A 19724-nucleotide genomic window follows, 5' to 3' on the forward strand; every position below is an offset into this window, starting at 1 on the left:
ACATTAAATTATTTATTCTTCAATCCAGTGTGTGTGGAATACTTAGAAAAGCAAATAATTTTAATATTTTAAGCATAGGTATGCTCTGCACATCATATATATTCTTCCTAGAAAAGAAATATCTTTTAAAGGACAGCTCTCTACACTTTATACTCCTCTGCACTCACTTATTTCATTACATTTTGTGAAACCTAAAATTGTAGCTATAAAGCTATTTTGGGCACGCTTTTTCCAGAACCTTGTAAGAATCAACAGGAGCATAATTTTAAGCTACAGAAGTGCAAAATAAGCACAGAGTCCTAGCTACCATAAATAAAAGGCCAGAATTCTAACTTTGCAAAAACACATAATTACTACCAATGGGGGAGGGGGGAATGAGGACAAAAAGGAGAATTTTCTGGGGGATTACTTCATACTTCTAAACATTTTCTCCGAACTTTGTTTCTTCTCAGAGATGGAATTCTGCGAAACCTCTCACACTCTGTGCTCTGGCTACCAAACAGACATGCACAGCGTTTCTCGGCATGGCTACCAGCTAGAGATGGGATCTGATGTGGACACAGAGACAGAAGGTGGTGCCTCACCTGACCATGCACTAAGAATGTGGATAAGGGGAATGAAATCAGAGCATAGCTCCTGTTTGTCCAGCCGGGCCAACTCTGCATTGTCCTTGACGGACACTGACCATGAAAGGAAGTCTGATGGGGAAAATGGTAATAAACTACTTTCATTGTTTAAGTAAAACACAGAAAGAATGCAGTTTTTAGTCTTTGCTTTGTTCTCCTTCCCTATATCTGCCCTTCTTTCATTCAATATGCAGAATGGAAATACAACTTAGCAGGGACTCACGCACAAGGCACGTACGTAAGTATCTGGCAAATAGATATTTATTTATAATAACAGACAAAATGCTTTTCATTTTTGGCCAGCTCCCAAGGGAAATAATCTCATGTAATCAGTAATATTGTGCATGTTTTGTTTATTACTCACCTTTTATTTTCATCTTTATTTTCCACCACAATATTAGTGGGATTTATTATGAAACACATAAATTTTATGTATTTGGGCTTTATATCAATATATGAACAGTGAGCTGAACAATTGTACAATAAGCATATTTTATATCTGCTTACTATTTGGATTCAGATTAACCTGTTGAATGTACAAATTCAAGTTAACCAGGTTCGACTGAAATGATTTAAAAAAACAGAAGGTGAATTAACATCATCCATTTGCTTGACGATAAGGACTAGCAGCAGTATCATTATGTTGTAATCATATATGATTTTCTTGCAAGTTTTATAAAAGGAAAAGTTTTGTCTTTTTGATTTGTTGGACAGGGCTTAATTTATATTATTTCTGTTCTTCTGCTCCTACCAGAGAACAAAATCTTTCCATAAAAAGTACATGAATGCTTATTAAACACATTAATCTAGTGTCTCCATCTTTCTGTTTGTGTAAATTTTGTAGGTCCCCACCACCATGACCACAAGGCTTAGTCTGTTAACAGTGGTAATTAGTAATTTTTCAGGTGGCAGAGAGATGACCAGCTCTCCTGTACCTGCATTGTTGTTGTTTTTTTCTATTTTGTCTTCTTCTGCCTCCTTTAACCCAAAGGTGACACTGGCCATATATTCAGGAATTAGAGGTTACCTACTAGTTAGAATATCACTTCCTAAATAATAGACCGTAACACTTTATGATATCACCAAGTATCCCTGGGGTCTTGATTTTTTTTATTATTTTCATGTATGTATGTGTTCATGTATGCATTGTTGACTTTGGCCAAACGTATAGGAAGTAACGTGTGGAAATGAGAAGGGAACATACTTAATATATGTAGCATATTCATGTAAGTGAAAAGCATTAGGATAGAAGTTAGGAGACCTTTGGTCACTATAGTTTTCTGGGTTTCATCTGTCAATTGGGAAAAACAATGACCAAAATTACATGAAACGGGGTGGTAGGTGACCTCTTATACTGCCAAAACATCTTGTTCTCCCTCATCTCACTCTGGACATATTCACTGGGTTGAAACATTAAAATGAAAGAAAGAAGTTTCCCCACTGGGCTCTACTATTCTTTTTTTGTGTGTGTGAAATGATTACTACAATCAAATTTATTAGCATATTTGTCACTACACATAGTTTACCATTTTTGTATGTGTGGTAAGAACACTTAAGATCAGTGCTAGCCAATTTTAAGTATATGATACAGTATTAATAACTATAGTCAACCATGCTGTATCTTAGGTCTCCAGAAATTATTGATTCTGCATGACAAAATCTCTGTACTTTTTGATCAACATCTCCACATTCCTTCATCCTATAACCTCTGGCACCCACCATTCTATTTTCTACTTTCTACTTTCATGAGTTTAACTGTTTTAAATTCCTTATATAACAGAGATAATGCAGTATTTATCTTTTTGTGCCTGGCTTATTTTACTTAAAAATATTCTCCAGGTTCATTCATTTTGTCACAAAGAATGGGATTTCCTTCTTAAAGGCTGAATAATATTTAATTTTATCTATGTATCTATCTACATTATATACAAATAAATATATACAATTGGGCCTTTGTAGCTGTGGATTCTACATCCATGGATTCACACAATCACATATTAAAAATACCAAAAACTAAAAAAATGAACCAAAAAACCTGCATCTGTATTGAAGATGTACAGACTTTTTTCTTGCCATTATTCCCTAAAAATACAGTATAATAACTATATAAGTAATGATAGATATTTTCAGTAATCTAAAGATGATTTAACGTATATGGGAGGATGCACATAGATTTTATGCAAATGGTACACTATTTCATATCACGTACTTGAGCATCCATAGATTTTGCTATCCACGGGAAGTACTGGAACTAATCTCTCCCCAAACAACTGTGGAATGACTGATAACATACAATTTATAAAAATATAATGGAATATTATTTCTACATAGATAGATAGAAAGATAAACAGATAGATGGTTTGGATATTTGTCTTCTCCAAATCTCATGTTGAAATTAGACTCCCAATGCTGGAGGTGAGGCCCAGTGGGAGGTATTTGGGTCATGAGGGTGGATCCTTCATGAACGGCTTGATGCCATTTCAGGTAATGAGTGACTTCTTACTCCATTAGTTCACATGAGAGCTGGTGTTGAAAAAAGGATGACACCTCACCTCATCTCTTGCTCCCTCTCTTGCCACGTGAACGTGCCTGTATCACCTTTGCCTTCTGCCATGATTGGAGGTTCCCTGAAACCCTCAACAGAAGCAGATGCTGGCATCATGCTTCTTGTACAGAACCATGAACCAAATAAAGGTCTTTCCTATGAATTATCCAGCCTCAGCTATTCCTTTATAGGAACAAAACAAGGTCTAAAACTTTGTATATATATATAATTATGTTACTCATTTTTGTTACTGGGTCATTTGAGTTTCTTATACATTTTGGATATTAAGCCCTTATCAGATGTATAGTTTCCAAATATGTTCTCTCATTTTATATGTTGTCTCTTCACTGTGTTATTGTTTTTTGCTGTACAGAAGCCTTTTAGTTTGATGTAATCCCATTTGTCCATTTTTGCTTTTGTTGCCTATGCTTTTTTTTTTTAATTGTACTTTAGGTTCTGGGGTACATGTGCAGATCATGCATGATTGTTGCATAGGTACACACATGGCAATATGGTTTGCTGCCTCGATTCTCCTATCACCTACATCTAGCATTTCTCCCCATGTTATCCCTCCCCAACCTCCCCACCCCCCACTGTCCTTTCCTTGCCCCCCTCAACAGACCCCAGTGTGTGATGCTCCCCTCCCTGTGTCCATATGTACTCATTGTTCAACACCCACCTATGAGTGAGAACATGCGTTGTTTGATTTTCTGTTCTTGTGTCAGTTTGCTGAGAATGATGGTTTCCAGATTCATGGTTTCCAGAACATGGTTTCCAGACACCATGTCCCTACAAAGGACACGAACTCATCATTTTTTATGGCTGCGTAGTATTCCATGGTGTATATGTGCCACATTTTGTTTGTCCAGTCTATCGTCGATGGGCATTTGGGTTGGTTCCACGTCTTTGCTATTGTAAAAAGTGCCACTATGAACATACGTGTGCATGGCTCTACTATTCTTCTACCTCTGAAAGTCCCTTGGTATGAGGTATCTTTTGGGGTGATGAAAATATTCCAGAATAAGATAGAAATGATGATTGTGCAACTCTGTGAAAATACTAAAAAACACTGAATTGTATATGTTAAAAGGACAAATATCATGTACGTGAATTATATTGCAATTAAGCTGTTTTTTTTTTTTTTTTAAGTAACCACTAGATGAAGGGTAAGGGTTGAAGTTTGAGGAATTGCAGATAACTTGGAGAAGGCTTAACTAGTAAAATGTTTACTGTTACAGGTTTCAAATTCTCTCCTGTTTGCTGTGACATGGAGGCTCAAGCTGGGTCTACTCAAGGCAAGTGTTTTCAAATATTTGGTCACATATTATTTTTACTTCACCCCATCTCTGGCACCTACCCCCAAAAATGAAACCCTGCTCCTCTGACAAACAACACACAAGGCTGCTCAAGGAAACTGTCAGAGAATACAGTGGCAGCTTGTTTGTTTTCTTCTTGAACATTTCATGTGTAAATGTTAGTGGTGAAGAGGAGGTGAAGGGGGAGCTAGGGAGAAGGATAAGACAGGATTCCAGGTAGGATGAGAAAACATTTATTCAACCTGGGAGGAGAGATTGAAATCAGGTTGGGTTGGATTTGGCTTCATGGCTTTCTACATATCTACCATGCTTTACATGGCTCTAATCATTAACTCCGTATATTTTAGGTATTGTCATAACTTTCAGATGTTGTTTAGCAATTGGCTTTGGTCTCTTCCTCCAGCTGTTTATGCTTGGCTTTATAATCACACTTTATCCATGTCATCAAACATAAATAATACCTTTAAATTAAAAATAATGTTCATTCTCTTCTGTAAACCTATATTTTCACTGTTACTCCTTAGTAAGGGCGCATTGGTGTTCTTTTACTTTTGCCTTCATTATGTTCATTGGGTTTTGCCCCTTTGGAGAGGGATACTACTGAAAGTAACATTTATAAATTGTTTTCACAACTCGGCCTGTCCTGGGCCCTTCTCTAACACCTTGTGGAAAGTACTCCACATTTCACCACAAGGCAATGACTCAACAATGGGATGGAGCTTAGGCAGAAGAATGGCTTGAACCTGGGAGGCCGAGGTTGCCGTGAGCTGAGATCATGCCATTGCACTCCAGCCTGGGTGACAAAGTGAGACTCCATCTCAAGAAAATAAAAAAACCAAAAAGGGATGGAACTAGTATATAAAAATTAGAATAGAACAGTTCAAGAAATAACCCTTAATTTCAGCACTAAAACACTTACTGGAAAGAAAAACCATCGGGTGACAGAAGGGGATCTGGAGGTTTTCACAGAGGTAGAAGGACACTAATGCATTATGTTTCCATTCTCTCAAATTTGTTCTAAATAAACCCTTCATCATCTGTTGATGCTGAATTGTCTATGAAGAAAAATCCTTTTTTTTTTCTAAGACAGAGTTCTAGCTCTGTTCCCTAAGCTGGGGAGTGCAGTGGCGCAATCTCAGCTCACTGCAACCTCCTGGGTTCAAGCGATTATCCTGCCTCAGCCTCCCAAGTAGCTGGGATTACAGTCACCTACCATCATGCCCAGCTAATTTTTTGTATTTTTGGTAGAGACGGGGTTTCACTGTGTTGGCCAGGCTGGTCTCAAACTCCTGACTTTGTGATCCGCCCGCCTTGGCCTCCCAAAGTACTGGGATGACAGCATGAGCCACTGTGCCCGGCCAAATATGTCTTTTTAATATTCTGCGTGACGTGGGAAATGGGCATAAAATATTTCATTTTTGTGTGTTTTTGAGACAGGGTCTCACTCTGTCACCCAGGCTGGAGTGTGGTGTGATCATAGCTCACCGCAACCTCCACCTCCTGGGCTCAAGCAATCCTCCCACCTCACCCTCTCAAGTAGTTGGGACTCCAGGCTCAGGCCACCACGACCAGCTAATTTTTAGAGGCAGAGGTTCACCATGTTGCCCAGGCTGGTCTGAAACTTTAGGCTAAAGCAATTCACTTGCCTCGGCCTCCCAAAGTGCTGGGATTACAGGCATGGGCCACCGCACCTGACCTTGCATACAGCGCTTCTACTGCACGCAGAAGCACAGTAATTGTCATAATGAAAAGTACTTGTGCAATTGTTCAAGTTGCTAGCTGAAGCCGTCATTTTTTCAAATAAATTTTTTTTTTTTTACTTGAAAGAATGACAAACCATGCTTATTCAGACTTGGCTACATAGCAGACATTTTCTCCAAAAGGATGTAAGCCCATTACTTCAAGGAAAACAATGAATGGTATTTACTGCCAATGAGAAAATTCAAGTTTTCAAGCAGAAATTAGGAATGATACTGTATAATAAAATGTGTCAACTTTGAGCAGATCTGCATACCTCAGTGAATCAATATTTTCCAAATAACCAAAATATACAGTATTCTATAATAGTTTCATACACAGGTAAAAGCTCCATTCAAAGGGCATGATAGACCAGTGGATTTTAATGTAACAGATATATAAAAAGTTCACTTATATGGATTCAGATTCCAAATTACAACTAACCCTTACAAAAACTACTACTTGTCAAGTTGGTTTAAGAGTAAAGCATATCTACAATTATTTGAAAAGGTTATTAAACTAGTCCTCTTTTTTCCAACAACTGATATGTGAAAGGCTTCAACGTAAACAACACATCACCTACAGACCGAATGCAGGAGCAGAAATGAGAGTCTAGATGTCTTCAATTAAGCTAGACATTAAAGAGATTTGCAAAAATGTAAAACAATGTTACTCTTCTCACTAAATTTTTTGTTTTGAAAAGATATTTTCATAGAAATTTGTTATTTATATTAATGTATAATGGGCTTATTTTTAAATGAATAAATAAATGTATATTTTGAAAAAAATAAAAAGAAAAATGCAGATTCACTCAAGTTAGCTTCATTCTGGGACCTGTGAGCAGTCAATACCTAGGCAATACTTTTATATCATCCATCATGCTTTATTCTACCTCTTTTCCATTCCCATTTCACCTTACTAACAACATTGCTACTCATCATAGGTTAATACTAGAGTTGTGTATTTTATATCCTAACAGTGGTTGTTAATAAGTGCTAGACTGGAAGCTACTTGAAGAAAGGGTCTGATTTATTCACTTTTGTAGCTTCAGTACTTAGCAAGGGGACCTAGAGCACAGTAGGCACTAAATAAATGAAAACTATGCATTGCTATAAGGGTAAAATATATTTTTTGTGGACCTTGTCTGATCTTGTGTGACTCTTATAAGGATAGAAGTGCTACAGTGTGTCAGACCTCTAGTCATCTAACATACAACTCTATCTCTGACAGGTGATCTAATGGGCATTTAATTTTTTTATCTTTAATTATGGGTACATAGTAGGTATACATATTTATGGGTACATGTGATGTTTTGATACAGGCATACAATGTGTAATCAGGGTATCCATCACCTCAGGCATTTATCATTTCTTTGTTAGGAACATGCCAATTCCACTATTTCAGTTATTTTTAAATATATGATAAGTTAACATTGACTACAGTCACCCTGTTGTGCTATCAAATACTAGCCCTTATTCATTCTCTCTGACTATATTCGTGCACTTTTTAACCATCCTCACCTTTTCTCCCACTTCCCTCTACCCTTTTCAGCCTCTGGGAACCATCCTTCTATTCTCTATCTTCATAAGTTCAATTGTTTTGATTTTTAGCTCCCACAAATCAATAAGAACATGTGAACTTTGTCTTTCTGTGCCTGACTTATTTCACTTGACATAATATCCTCCAATTCCATTCATGTTGTTGCAAATGACAAGATTTCATTCTTTTAATGGCTGAATAACATTATGTTATGTATATGTACTATATTTTCTTTATCCATTCATCTGTTGAGGGACATTTAGGTTGCTTCCATGTCTTGGCTATTGTAAATAGTGCTGTGATGTATTTCCTTTCTTTTGTGTATATACTTAGTAGTGGAATTGCTAGAGCATATGGTAGTTCTATTTTTAGTTTTATTTTTAGGGTACCTCCATACTGTTCTTCATGGTGACTATACTAAATTATATTCCCACCAACAGTGTATAAGAGTTCCCATTTCTCCACATCCTAGCCAGCATTTGTTATTGCCTGCCTTTTGGGTAAAAGCCATTGTAACTGGGGTGAGATGATATCTCATTGTAGTTTTGATTTGCATTTCTCTGATGGTTAATGATGTTGAGCATTTTGTCATATACCCATTGGCCATTCATGTTTCTTCTTTTGAGAAATGTCTATTTTTTTGCCCATTTTGAAATCAGATCATTTGATTTTTTCCTATTGAATTGTTTGAGCTTCTTATATTTTCTGGTATTAAGCCTTTGTCAGATGAGTAGTTTGCAAATATTTTCTTCCAATCTGTGGGTTATCTCTTTACTTTCTAATGAGCATTTCTTAGAAGAGTTTGATAGTCCTACTTAAGTATCAACCTCAGTGATTAGAGCATCCCTCAATAATTACATTTGACTATACATTGAACTGGAGGAAAAAACAATATCAACAGCTAAATTTGAATAATCAATTTCCAAGAATGTGTTTTTCACATATAGCCTGAATGGAACAGTTCGATTATAAAACATGAAAATAAAAATTGTTTATCAAGAAGCTAAATGGAAAGAAATTTTCTAGGTAGTTAAAAAGGTATTGTAACCTTTAATAAAGTATAAATTGCAAATAAATTATTTATAGTTATTGTCTTGATGATAATCATATTTCTGTTCAAGCAATATTCATTAAGCATCTCTCTTTGCCAAACTCTGTACTAGAGATTGGGAATATATGAAAGATGAATAATACACATTCCCTAACCTCACGGAATTTACCATCTACTGGGAGAGACTAATGCCTTAATAGTTAAGATCGTTTATTACAGGTAACAGAAATCAATTTGAGCTAGCTTAAACAAAAAACAATTGTATTAAAAGTACATAAGAATGCAGGGTGACTGTAGTCAATAATAGTCTAATTTTACATTTTAAAATAACTAAAAGAGTAAAATTGGATCATTTGTAATACAAAGGGTAAATGCTTGACAGGATGGATACCTCATTTTACATGTTGTTATTAATATACATTGCATGCTTATATCAAAGCATCTCATGTACCCCATAAATATATATATACATACTAGGTACCCACAAGAAATACTTTTAAAAAATAAAGTACGTGAGAATGCCTCTTGGGACTCAGGGCAAGAGTGTGGCTATACCACAAGAAGGTATTTGTTGCAGTCCCTTAACAATTCTCAAAACAATTGTTAAGAAATTGCTTTGTTTCTAAACCCATTTCCTTCGCCTCTGTCTCTTCGGGTTGACTTTCTCTAAGTTTCCATCCACAAGACAAGCATAAAACCCCATACCCCATAAAACTCTAATTTATATTACTTCTATTCAGAAAAGAAGCTAAGATTAACCAGATGTTTTCTTAGTGCCATTTTTAAATTCTAAGGAGACAGAATAATTTTCTAAACTTGAGTCAGCTGTCTACCACTGGTCTCATCAGCTACAATGAGGGGTAAGGTCAGTAATACAAATGTTGCTTTGGGGGAGCCTACTCATTTGATTCTCGAAGCAGTTCCCAATGCAAGGCTGTCAGTGTCAAATGGACACATATACCCAAAGAGGTCTATTAGAGAGGATTGAAAGCTAATTTTAATACACTTTAGTTAATACCATGATAAAGATACAGTAGCTTGCAATCTAAATTAACAATGTTTTCTATATAGTAAGTGTTTAAGAATAGCTATGATATAAGACAGATCTAGGTTTTTGCCCTAGTTCTGCCATTTACCTGCTGTGTGTCCTTGGACAGGTAATCAAAGATCTCCAAGTCTTAGTTTCTTTATCTGTCAAATGGTAACATTACCTACTTCATAGTCTTGGGAGTTTTTGTGGTAAGGATTAAATGAGAAATGGATATATAGCACTTGACATTGTGTCCGTTACAATGAAATGCTCTATAAATGTCAGTTGTAGTTGTTATTTATCACTATTCATTTATTATGCACATATTATGGGATAGATGTTATCAGGTCAGGTACCTGTTATCAAGTATTAGACAAAGAGGCAATATAGCTTCTGAAACATCTAGTATCCCAGGGAACTCTTTAGCCTAGTAGAACCCAGCCTACTTTCTGCTCATTTCAAACCTCATTAAAAATCCTTGCACTTGTCTTATTTTAAGTAAGACAACATTTTATTAATAGGCAACAACCTTATTCTGCTAAGCCTAGAGGACTGTGAGAGGAAATGCACTGAGGCACTTCAGACCTGGCTGCAGGTTAACTTGTGCTATTGTATTTCCCATTGTCATTGTAGTAGCCCTATAAGGTAGAGCTGGGATTTTAATTACTGGGATTTTAAGTACTCAGAAGGCCTGTTGATTTCCATGACTATTGGGCAGCTGAGCTCCTTATGTTCTGTTCAGGAACTTTACAGGTAAGGTAATATCTGATACAATATCATAACAGCCAAGAAATCCATTAGTACTGCTCCCTGTTGCTTCTGTACCACAGAACCTAAGTAGTATAGTATGTGCTACCAATACACATACCGTCATAGCCATGCATATGCTGTACTCAGACCCTAATTTCATTCAAGGAAACAGCTGGAGTTGTGAAAAAATGGCTAGCCTAATACCTGGGTTTCTTGAATGACGTGTAATAGTTATACCCAAATGAGGAGTTATTTCTTCTGACATTTGACCATGTAGGGCCATTCATGTACATTTGATGGAAGGAATTTGCTCATTTGTTTTCCATTTCTTTCCTTTGCTTTTTTTGTTTTCCCCTGGTAGTGTAAGTTATATAGCACCCTTCCATAGCAGTGATAACAGTTCCTCAGAAACCATCTGATTGTTAAAGGAAGTGTATGAAACAATGCAATGACTTGGTAATAGCTTCAGCAGGAGCCCTGCCATATAACTGACATCCTAATGGCTCTGTTGGACCCATTAGGCATGTACGAGACAGTGCAGTTGACTCTGTAACAGCTCCTTTGGAGATGTTACACTATCAGAGGAAGTGTGTAAGTTATTGGGATTACTTTATGTGTGGGTGAGATACTTCTGTGGTGACTGTGATATTCAAAATTAAAAACCACTTTGATGATACTGAATTTCAAGTCATTATCAAGTAGATATAACAAGGTCATATTTTGTTTTTCAGTAGAACATTTTAACTACTATTATTTTTATATTAAAGTAATATTGGCCAATGGTTTAAAAATTAATAGTAAAAACAGGTTTAAAATTAAGAAGTGAAACATCCCCCTCCCTCCCATACTTCAGGTGTCACTCTTGAGAGATAGTCAGTGTTAATAATGTATTATGTAGCATTCCCAAAATTTTCCATGCATGTACAAATGGGATCACATACTACAAAAAGTCTCATAATTTTTTTCCAGTTCATATTATCTTGGAGATTTCCCCATATTTGTAGTATAAACCTGCCTCATTATTTTTAATGACTGTATTAGGATCCTGTTTATATATGTGTTATTTTTTATTTAGTCAGTCCCTTGTTGATGGACATCTAGACCTCCAGTGTTTTGATATTAAAAACAGTGCTGCACTTAATATTCTTGTACACATCTTTTGCACACCTCTTGTATAATTTATTAGAAGTAGAAATGATGGGCTGAAAATATATACATTTAACGTTTGTTTACATATTAGAAAATTTCGCCCTTAAAAGAGACCTACCAATTTATTTACCTACTGAAGCTATATAAAAGTATGTGTTTTCCCATATACTTATCAACACTGACAATGATGAGAAAGCTTTCTAATACCCAATCTGCAAGTTGAAACACAGTATTTCTTCTTGCTATTATGTTGTATCTATTTATGGGTGAGCTTGGTCATCTTTTTAGGTTAATAGCCCATTTCCATCACTTCTCTCAATTTCCTGTTGACATACTTTGCCCATTTTCCGATTCGAATTTTTATATTTTTGTATTAGTTCTCTAAAATATTTCCTATTGACTACATATTATGCCTTTTTCTTAGTTTGATATTTGTCTTTTTAAATAGGTGCATTGTGTGTGTGTGTAGTGTGTGTGTGGTGTGTGTATAGGATGAGACTAACATTTTTTAGAGGTAAAATTCAACTATTTGCACTTTATAGATGGTGGATCTCTGTGTGTGTGTATATATGTAGATATATAGTATACATATATGTATATGTAGATATGTAGATATATATGTAGACATGTATACTATATGTATATGTATAGACATGTATACTACATGTATACTATATATGTAGACATGTATACTATATGTATCATATATGTAGGTACATATATGTAGGTATCTATATGTATACATATAGTATACATGTAGTATATGTATACATATAGTAAGTATACATATAGTAAGTATACATGTAGTATATGTATACATATAGTATGTATACATATAGTACATATGTATACCTACATATATGTATACATATAGTATACATATATAGTATACTGTATATGTATATATGTAACATTCATGTTACCTTGCACTGTCCATCTTTTCACTTTTAATAGATATTCATGAGATTGCTGGTCAGAGTTAATTTTTTAGTAGGTATTTAAAGTGGGATGCAGAATAGCTCACAGTTTGAATGCATGCTGTGAATTTTTTTTCATATATCCTATTTGATCACTTTTTGAAATAATTGAAATGTGTTTAGAGAAAAGGGGAATCATCTTAGCTATTTCAGAGGCAAGTTGACTATCTTTTTAGTAGTTTTTTGTTATAAAAGTAATACTTTTTAATAAACAGATTATTAAAGAAAATTGGGAAATTACTGAAAAACAAGAAAAAATCCTTAAGGTTCTCTCCCAAATAAAATGTTAGTCACATTCTCTCATGAATTAGCATATTTTCTTTTTCTTTCCGTGCATCATATAACCTGATCAGGATCCATACAACCTGATATTTCACTTAAATTAAAATGTCAGCAATTTTCAATGTTACTAAGTCTTAATTGAATGTTATTTTAAATATATTAGTTAGGTAGCTGTAACATAATTAACCATACGCTATTTTTGGATACTAAAATTTCCAATATTTCACTAGAGTAAAAATACTAAAATAGACATCTTTGTAATCAAAGATTGGTCTCCTCGTGATTTATTAGTAGAGTTCTACAAATAAAATTACTGTGTTCAAAAGTATTTTCATTAAGGTTCCAGATATATATTATCTAATTATATCAAGATTCCTACTCCCCCATTAGTAATTCACGATAATGGCCATTTTAGTGTGCCCTCTCTGGTACTAGATAATTTACTTTGAAATATTTTTCACCAACTTGAAATGCAAAAAATGTAACTATAGTCATGTGCTGTATAATAATGTTTTGGTCAGTGACAGACCATATATATGATAATGGTCTCATAATATAATAATACCATATTTTACTGTACCTTTTCTACATTTAGATATGTTTAGATGCATACACACTTAGCATTGTGCTATAATTGCCTACAATATTCGGTGAAGTTTAGTAACATGCTGTACAGGTTTGTAGCCTAGCAACAATAGGCTACCCCTATGGCCTAGGTGTGTAGTAGGCTATACCATCCAGGTTTGTGTAAGTATAATCTGTGATTTTTGCACAATGACAAAATCACCTAACTACACATTTCTCAAATTGTATCCCTGTTGTTAAGAAATGCATGACTGTATGTTGTTTAAAATTACATGTCATTAGAGACAGAAAGGAAGCTAGCTGACTAGAGGCATCTGGTACATGCCTCCTCCACAAAGAAGAACCAAAATAGCGAATAATCACACTTTGAATACATCATCTATGAGAGAATGCTGGAATTCAACAAAGAAGTGACAGGAAATACCTAAGGCAAGGAAAAAGAGGGAAGCGAGGCAGTCTGCTCAGCTGGAATGGGCTGGGAGCCTGGAGAAGATCCCCAATATGAGGAAAGGGCAAGTAAGAGACCCCAGCAGTCTCACTGTGGACTCCTGCAGTCCTAGCTATGGAGAACCCTTGATCCATATGGGCCCTGAGACTAAGATACAGAATCTACCTGGGGACTATGTGATGGCATTGCTCCAGAGAGACATGTCACATTGGGTCTCACCCCACCCCACCCTCCAAGTCCTAAAAAGCTACAGCATGGCACCATTTTGAGAGCTCAGTCTCCGACAGCATCCTGTCCTGGGGCTCAACATCCTCTGCATCTACACATCCCTGGAGTACAATGAACATCCTCTGCCTACAGCCTCCGTCGCAGCTGGCTGCTGCTACCGGCGTCAAAGTACGAGCCATTGGGAGCAACCCCACTGCCCCCAGAAGTGGAGCCTCTTGCATTTACAAGCACCCTAATGACAGGCAACCTACTGTTGCTACCACCCAGGGCTAAAGTGCGCACTCCCCACCCATGTGACAATTGCTCCTGCTACTGAAAACAACCTGTGGCTCCCTGATATCAGGGCCACAGTGCAGCCACTGACACCCTCACATAAGCATTCCACCAGGGGTCTGGGGATCACCCTACCCCTGCCTACCACAGTCAGCACCAGCATGCACCACAGGAGGAGGCCCTTAATATAGATCTGCCTGGCCTGGCACCACTACTACCAGTGTCCAAGCTCATTGTCCAGGGGATTGAGGAGTGCCCTGCTCAGTCCACCAATGTTGGCTACTGAGCACTCCCCCCAGAAGCCTCAAGTTGGGCCAACACAATCAGCTGATACTACCCACTAGCATGCACCATCTGCAAGCCTGGGAACTGGCCTGCCCAACTTGCCACAGCCACTGCTAACACCAGCACAGATCGCTTGGAAAATAGGCGGTTGTCTTGCCACTGTTACTGCTACTGCCCATGCCACACCTGCTGGTCAGCAGCCAAGGGCCCACTCACTCATTTGGTCCACTGCTGCCACTGCCAGCACTTAAGCAAGCTTTCTGGAGACCCAATGATCAACCTGCCTGGACCCACTAACACTGGTGCCAGCATGCACTGCCCTGGATGGGCCCAAGAATAGCACATTTGACCTGTCACTGCCACCACTGCAGCTCAAGGAGAGGCCCACCTAGCATCCCCATCCATAGCAAAACTTTGCCGTAGCCTTCACTAACAACTGCACACTAAGCCACTGAGGGCATCACAGATGCTACTGATGTTGTTTACAGCTGAAGGAGTCACACAGAGATGACACAACTGCAGCGTACCCAGAAGCAAAGCAAAACTTTTCTACCCAACTAACACAATGGATATATGTTCAAGAAAAAGTCCTCCCCTACCAAAACAAATACAAAAAAGTTAGGAGGAGCAACTGTTATACCTGATGCACAAATATCAATATAAGGACAAAAGAAACATTAAGAAGCAAGAAAATATGATACCTCAAAAGAACACAATAATTGTCTAGCAACAGATTCTAATGAAAAAATAATTTATGAAATCCAGGGAAAATAATAAAATAATTCAGTAAGACAAAAAATAAAATACCCAGGAATACAGCTAACCAAAGAAGTGAAAGATCTCTACAATGAGAATTATAAAACACTGCTAAAAAAAATCCAAGATAACACAAACAAATGGAAAAATGTTCCATGCTCATGGATGGGAAAAATCAATATTGTTAAAATGGCCATACTCCCCAAAGCAATTTTACAGATTCAGTGTTACTCCTATCAAACTACCAATGACATTTTTCACAGAATTAGGAAAAAACTATACCAAAATTTATATGGAACCAAAAAAAGCCAGTGTAGCCAAAGCAATCCTAAGTAAAAATAATGAAGCTGGAGGCATCACATTACATGACTTCAAACTATACAACAAGGCTGCAATAACCAAAACAGTATGGTATTGGTGCAAAAACAGACACATAGACCAGTAGAACAGAATAGAGAGCCCAAAAATAAAACTGCACACCTACAACCGTCTGATCTTTGACAAAGTCAACAGAAATGAGCAATGGGGAAAGAACTCCCTATTCAATAAATGGTACTGGAATAACTGACTAGCCATATGTAGAAGATTAAAACTGGACCTCTTCCTTACACCATATACAAAAATTAAGATGGATTAAAGGCTTAAATGTAAAACCTAAAACTGTAAAAACCCTAGAAGAAAACCTAGGAACTACCATTCTGGACATAGGCCCTGGCAAAGATTTTATGATGAAGATACCAAAAGCAATTCCAACAAAAACAAAAATTAACAAATAAGACCTATTTAAACTAAAGAGCTTCTGCACAGCAAAAGAAACAATCAACTGAGTAAACAGAAAACTTACAGAATGAGAGAAAATATTTACAAACTATGACTGACAAAGATAATATCTAGACTCTATAGAGAACTTAATAAGCAAAAATCAAACAACCCCATTAAAAAATGAGCAAAGGTACGAATAGATACTTTTCAAAAGAAGATATAAATGCAGCCAACAAGTATATGAAAAAAGGCTCAACATTGCTAATCGTCAGAGAAATGCAAACTAAAATCACAATGAGATGCCATCTCACCAGTCCGAATCGTTATTATTAAAAAGATTATAAAAAAATTTAGATTCTGGCAAGGCTATGAAAAAACGGAAACACAATACACTTCTAATGAGAATGCAAATTAAGTTAGCCACTGTGGTGGAAAGCAGGTTGGTGATTTCTGAAAGATGTTAAATCAGAACTACCATTCAACCCACCAATCCATTATTGGATGCATACCCCCCAAAATATAAATTGTTCTGCTATAAAAGTACATGCACCGATATGTTTATTGCAGCACTTTTCATAATAGCATAGACATGGAGTCAACCTAAGTGCTCATTAATGGTAGAGTGGATAAAGAAAATGTGGTACATACACACCATAGAATACTACACAAGCATAAAAAAAAGAATGAGATCACATCCTTTACAGCAACAGGGATGCAGCCAGAGGTCATTATAAGGGAACTAATGCAGGAACAGAAAACTAAATACTGCATGCTCTCACTTATAAGTGGGAGCTAAACATTGCATACACATGGACAGAAAGAAGGGAACAGACACTGGGACTGACTTAAGAGTGAACGGTGAAAGGAGGGTGAGGATAGAAAAACTACCTATCAGACACTATGCTTATCACCTGGGTGATGAAATGATCTCTACACCAAACGGCTGTGACAGACAGTTTAACTATAAGACAAACCTGCACACGTACCCTTAAAGTTTAAAGTTATTTAAAAATTAATTAGTAAAAAACTAATTGAGATATAAGAAAACACAGAAAAAGAATACAAAGAAATCAGCAAAACAATTCAGAATATAATTCATTTCCTTTCAAGTCTACCAAAGAGATAGTTATAAAAAAGAACCAAATAGAAATTCTGGAGCTCAATAATTCATTGAATAACATTTTTAAAAAAATACATTCAAAAATTTCAACAATAGGCTAGATCAAGCAGAAAAAATAATTTTAAAACATGAAGACAGGTCCTTTGAAATCACCAAGTCAGACAAAAATAAAGAAAAAGTAATAAATAAGAATGAACAAAGCCTACATGACATATGGGACACCACAAAGTGACCAAGTATTCAAATTTTTGTTATACCAAAAAAGAGGAAAAAATTAAAGGGAAAGAAGGTCTGTTTAACAAAATAGCTGAAAATTCCTGAAATCTAGCAAGACATTTAGACATCCATATGTAAAAAGCTCAGAGATCTCCAAATATATAAAATTTAAAAAGATATTTTCCAAAACACAATATAGTCAAAATATCAAAAGTGAAAGACCAAGAGAGAATTACAAAAACAGTAAAAGAAAACCATCTAGTCACTTACAAGAGACCCTCCATCAACTAACAGTGGATTTTTCAGCAGAAACCTTACAGATTAGAAGAGAACCAGATGATATATTCAAAGTTTTGAAATAAAAAACTGGAAGCCAAGGATACCATACCCAACATAGTTATCCTTCATAAATGAAGGAGAAATAAAATCTTTCCAAAACAAAAGCTGATGGAATTTATCACTTCTAGACTGGCCCTACAAGAAATGCTTATGGAAGTCTTATACCTGGAACAAAGAGGATAATAGCTACCATCATGAAAACACATGAAAATATAAAACCTACTGGTAGAGCAAACACACAAGTGAAGAAGAGAAAGGGCTCAAATTTTGCCACTACAAAAATCCACCAAACTGCAATGATAAACAATATGAGAAGAAAAAGGAAACAAAGAATATGCAGAACAGCCAGAAACCAATTAATAAAATTACAGGAATAAGCCTTAACATATCAATAATTACCTTGAATATAAATGGATTGAAATTCCCACTTAAATAATGTAGACTGGCTAAATGGATTTTTAAAAGCGACTCAACTGTGTGCTACCTGCAAGAAACTCATCTCACCTGTAAATACATATGTAGAATGAAAGTAAGATAACTCATGCAATCAGAAACCAAAAGCAAGCAGGAATAGCTATATTCATACCAGAGAAAATAGATTCATGTCAAAAATACTAAAAATAGACAAAAAAGGTCATCATATAATGATAAAGCAATCACTTTCACAAGAATTATACAACAATTCTAAACATATATGCCCCCAATACCAAAGCACCCAGATGTATAAAGCAAATATTATGAGACCTAAGAAGAGAGATAGATTACACACATTAATAGTTAATAGACTGCATACATTAATATTTTAGGGCTTAAACACCCCACTCTCCGCATTAGACAAATTATCTAGAGAGAAAATTAACAAAGAAACATAGGACTCAAACTTCACTTTAGACCAAATAGACCTGACAGACACTTACCGAACATTTCATCCAACAGCTACAGAATACACATTCTTCTTATCACCACATGAAACACACTCAATGATAGACCACATCTTAGGACACAAAACAAGTCTCAACAAATTTAAAAAAAATCATATCAAGTATCTTCTTAAACCACAATGGAATTAAACTAGAAATCGGTAGCAAGAGGAACTTTGGAAACGGTACAAATATATGCAAATTAAACATCCTCCTTAATGACCATTGATTCAAACAAGAAATGAAGGAGAAAATTTTAAAAAATCTGTTCACAGAAATTAAAATTAAAACACAATATATCAAAACCTATGGGATATCCAGGCATGGTGGCTCACCCCTGTAATCTCAGCACTTTGGAAAGCTGAGGCAAGCAGATCGCCTGAGATCAGGAGTTTGAGGCCAACCTGACCAACATGGTGAAACCCTGTCTCTACTAAAAATGCAAAAATTAGCCGAGCATGGTGGCAGGTGCCTGTAATCCCAGCTACTCAGGTGACTGAGGCAGGAGAATTGCTTGAACCCAGGAGGTGGATGTTGCAATGAGCCGAGATTGAGCCATTGCACTCCAGCCTGGGCGACAGAGCAAAACTCTGTCTAAAATTAAAAAAAGAAAAGAAAAGAAAAGAAAAGAAAAAACCTATGGGATACAGCAAAAGCAGTGTTAAGAGGAAGTTTCTAGAAAAAATGCCTACATCAAAAAAGTAGAAAGATGTTAAACAATCTAATCATGCACCTCAAAGAATTAGAAAAGCAAGAATATACTAAACCCCAAATTAGTAGAAAGAACACA

At 36.1% G+C, this 19724-nt stretch overlaps 1 protein-coding gene across 1 annotated transcript in view; it reads left to right on the forward strand.

The window, feature by feature from the left end:
• Positions 1-19724, forward strand: part of TENM1 (teneurin transmembrane protein 1) — a 789930-nt gene that overhangs the window by 284287 nt on the left and 485919 nt on the right. Inside the window, exons 3-4 of the mRNA XM_012475269.3 lie at positions 453-713; positions 4410-4466. Of these exons, the coding sequence (XP_012330692.2) occupies positions 453-713; positions 4410-4466 (318 nt within the window). The remainder of the gene's footprint in view (positions 1-452; positions 714-4409; positions 4467-19724) is intronic.

The sequence above is a fragment of the Aotus nancymaae genome, unplaced genomic scaffold (genome assembly GCF_030222135.1).
Source record: "Aotus nancymaae isolate 86718 unplaced genomic scaffold, 86718_ANA_hifiasm-v0.15.2.pri h1tg000004l, whole genome shotgun sequence".
In the NCBI taxonomy this organism is placed as follows: Eukaryota; Metazoa; Chordata; class Mammalia; order Primates; family Aotidae; genus Aotus; species Aotus nancymaae.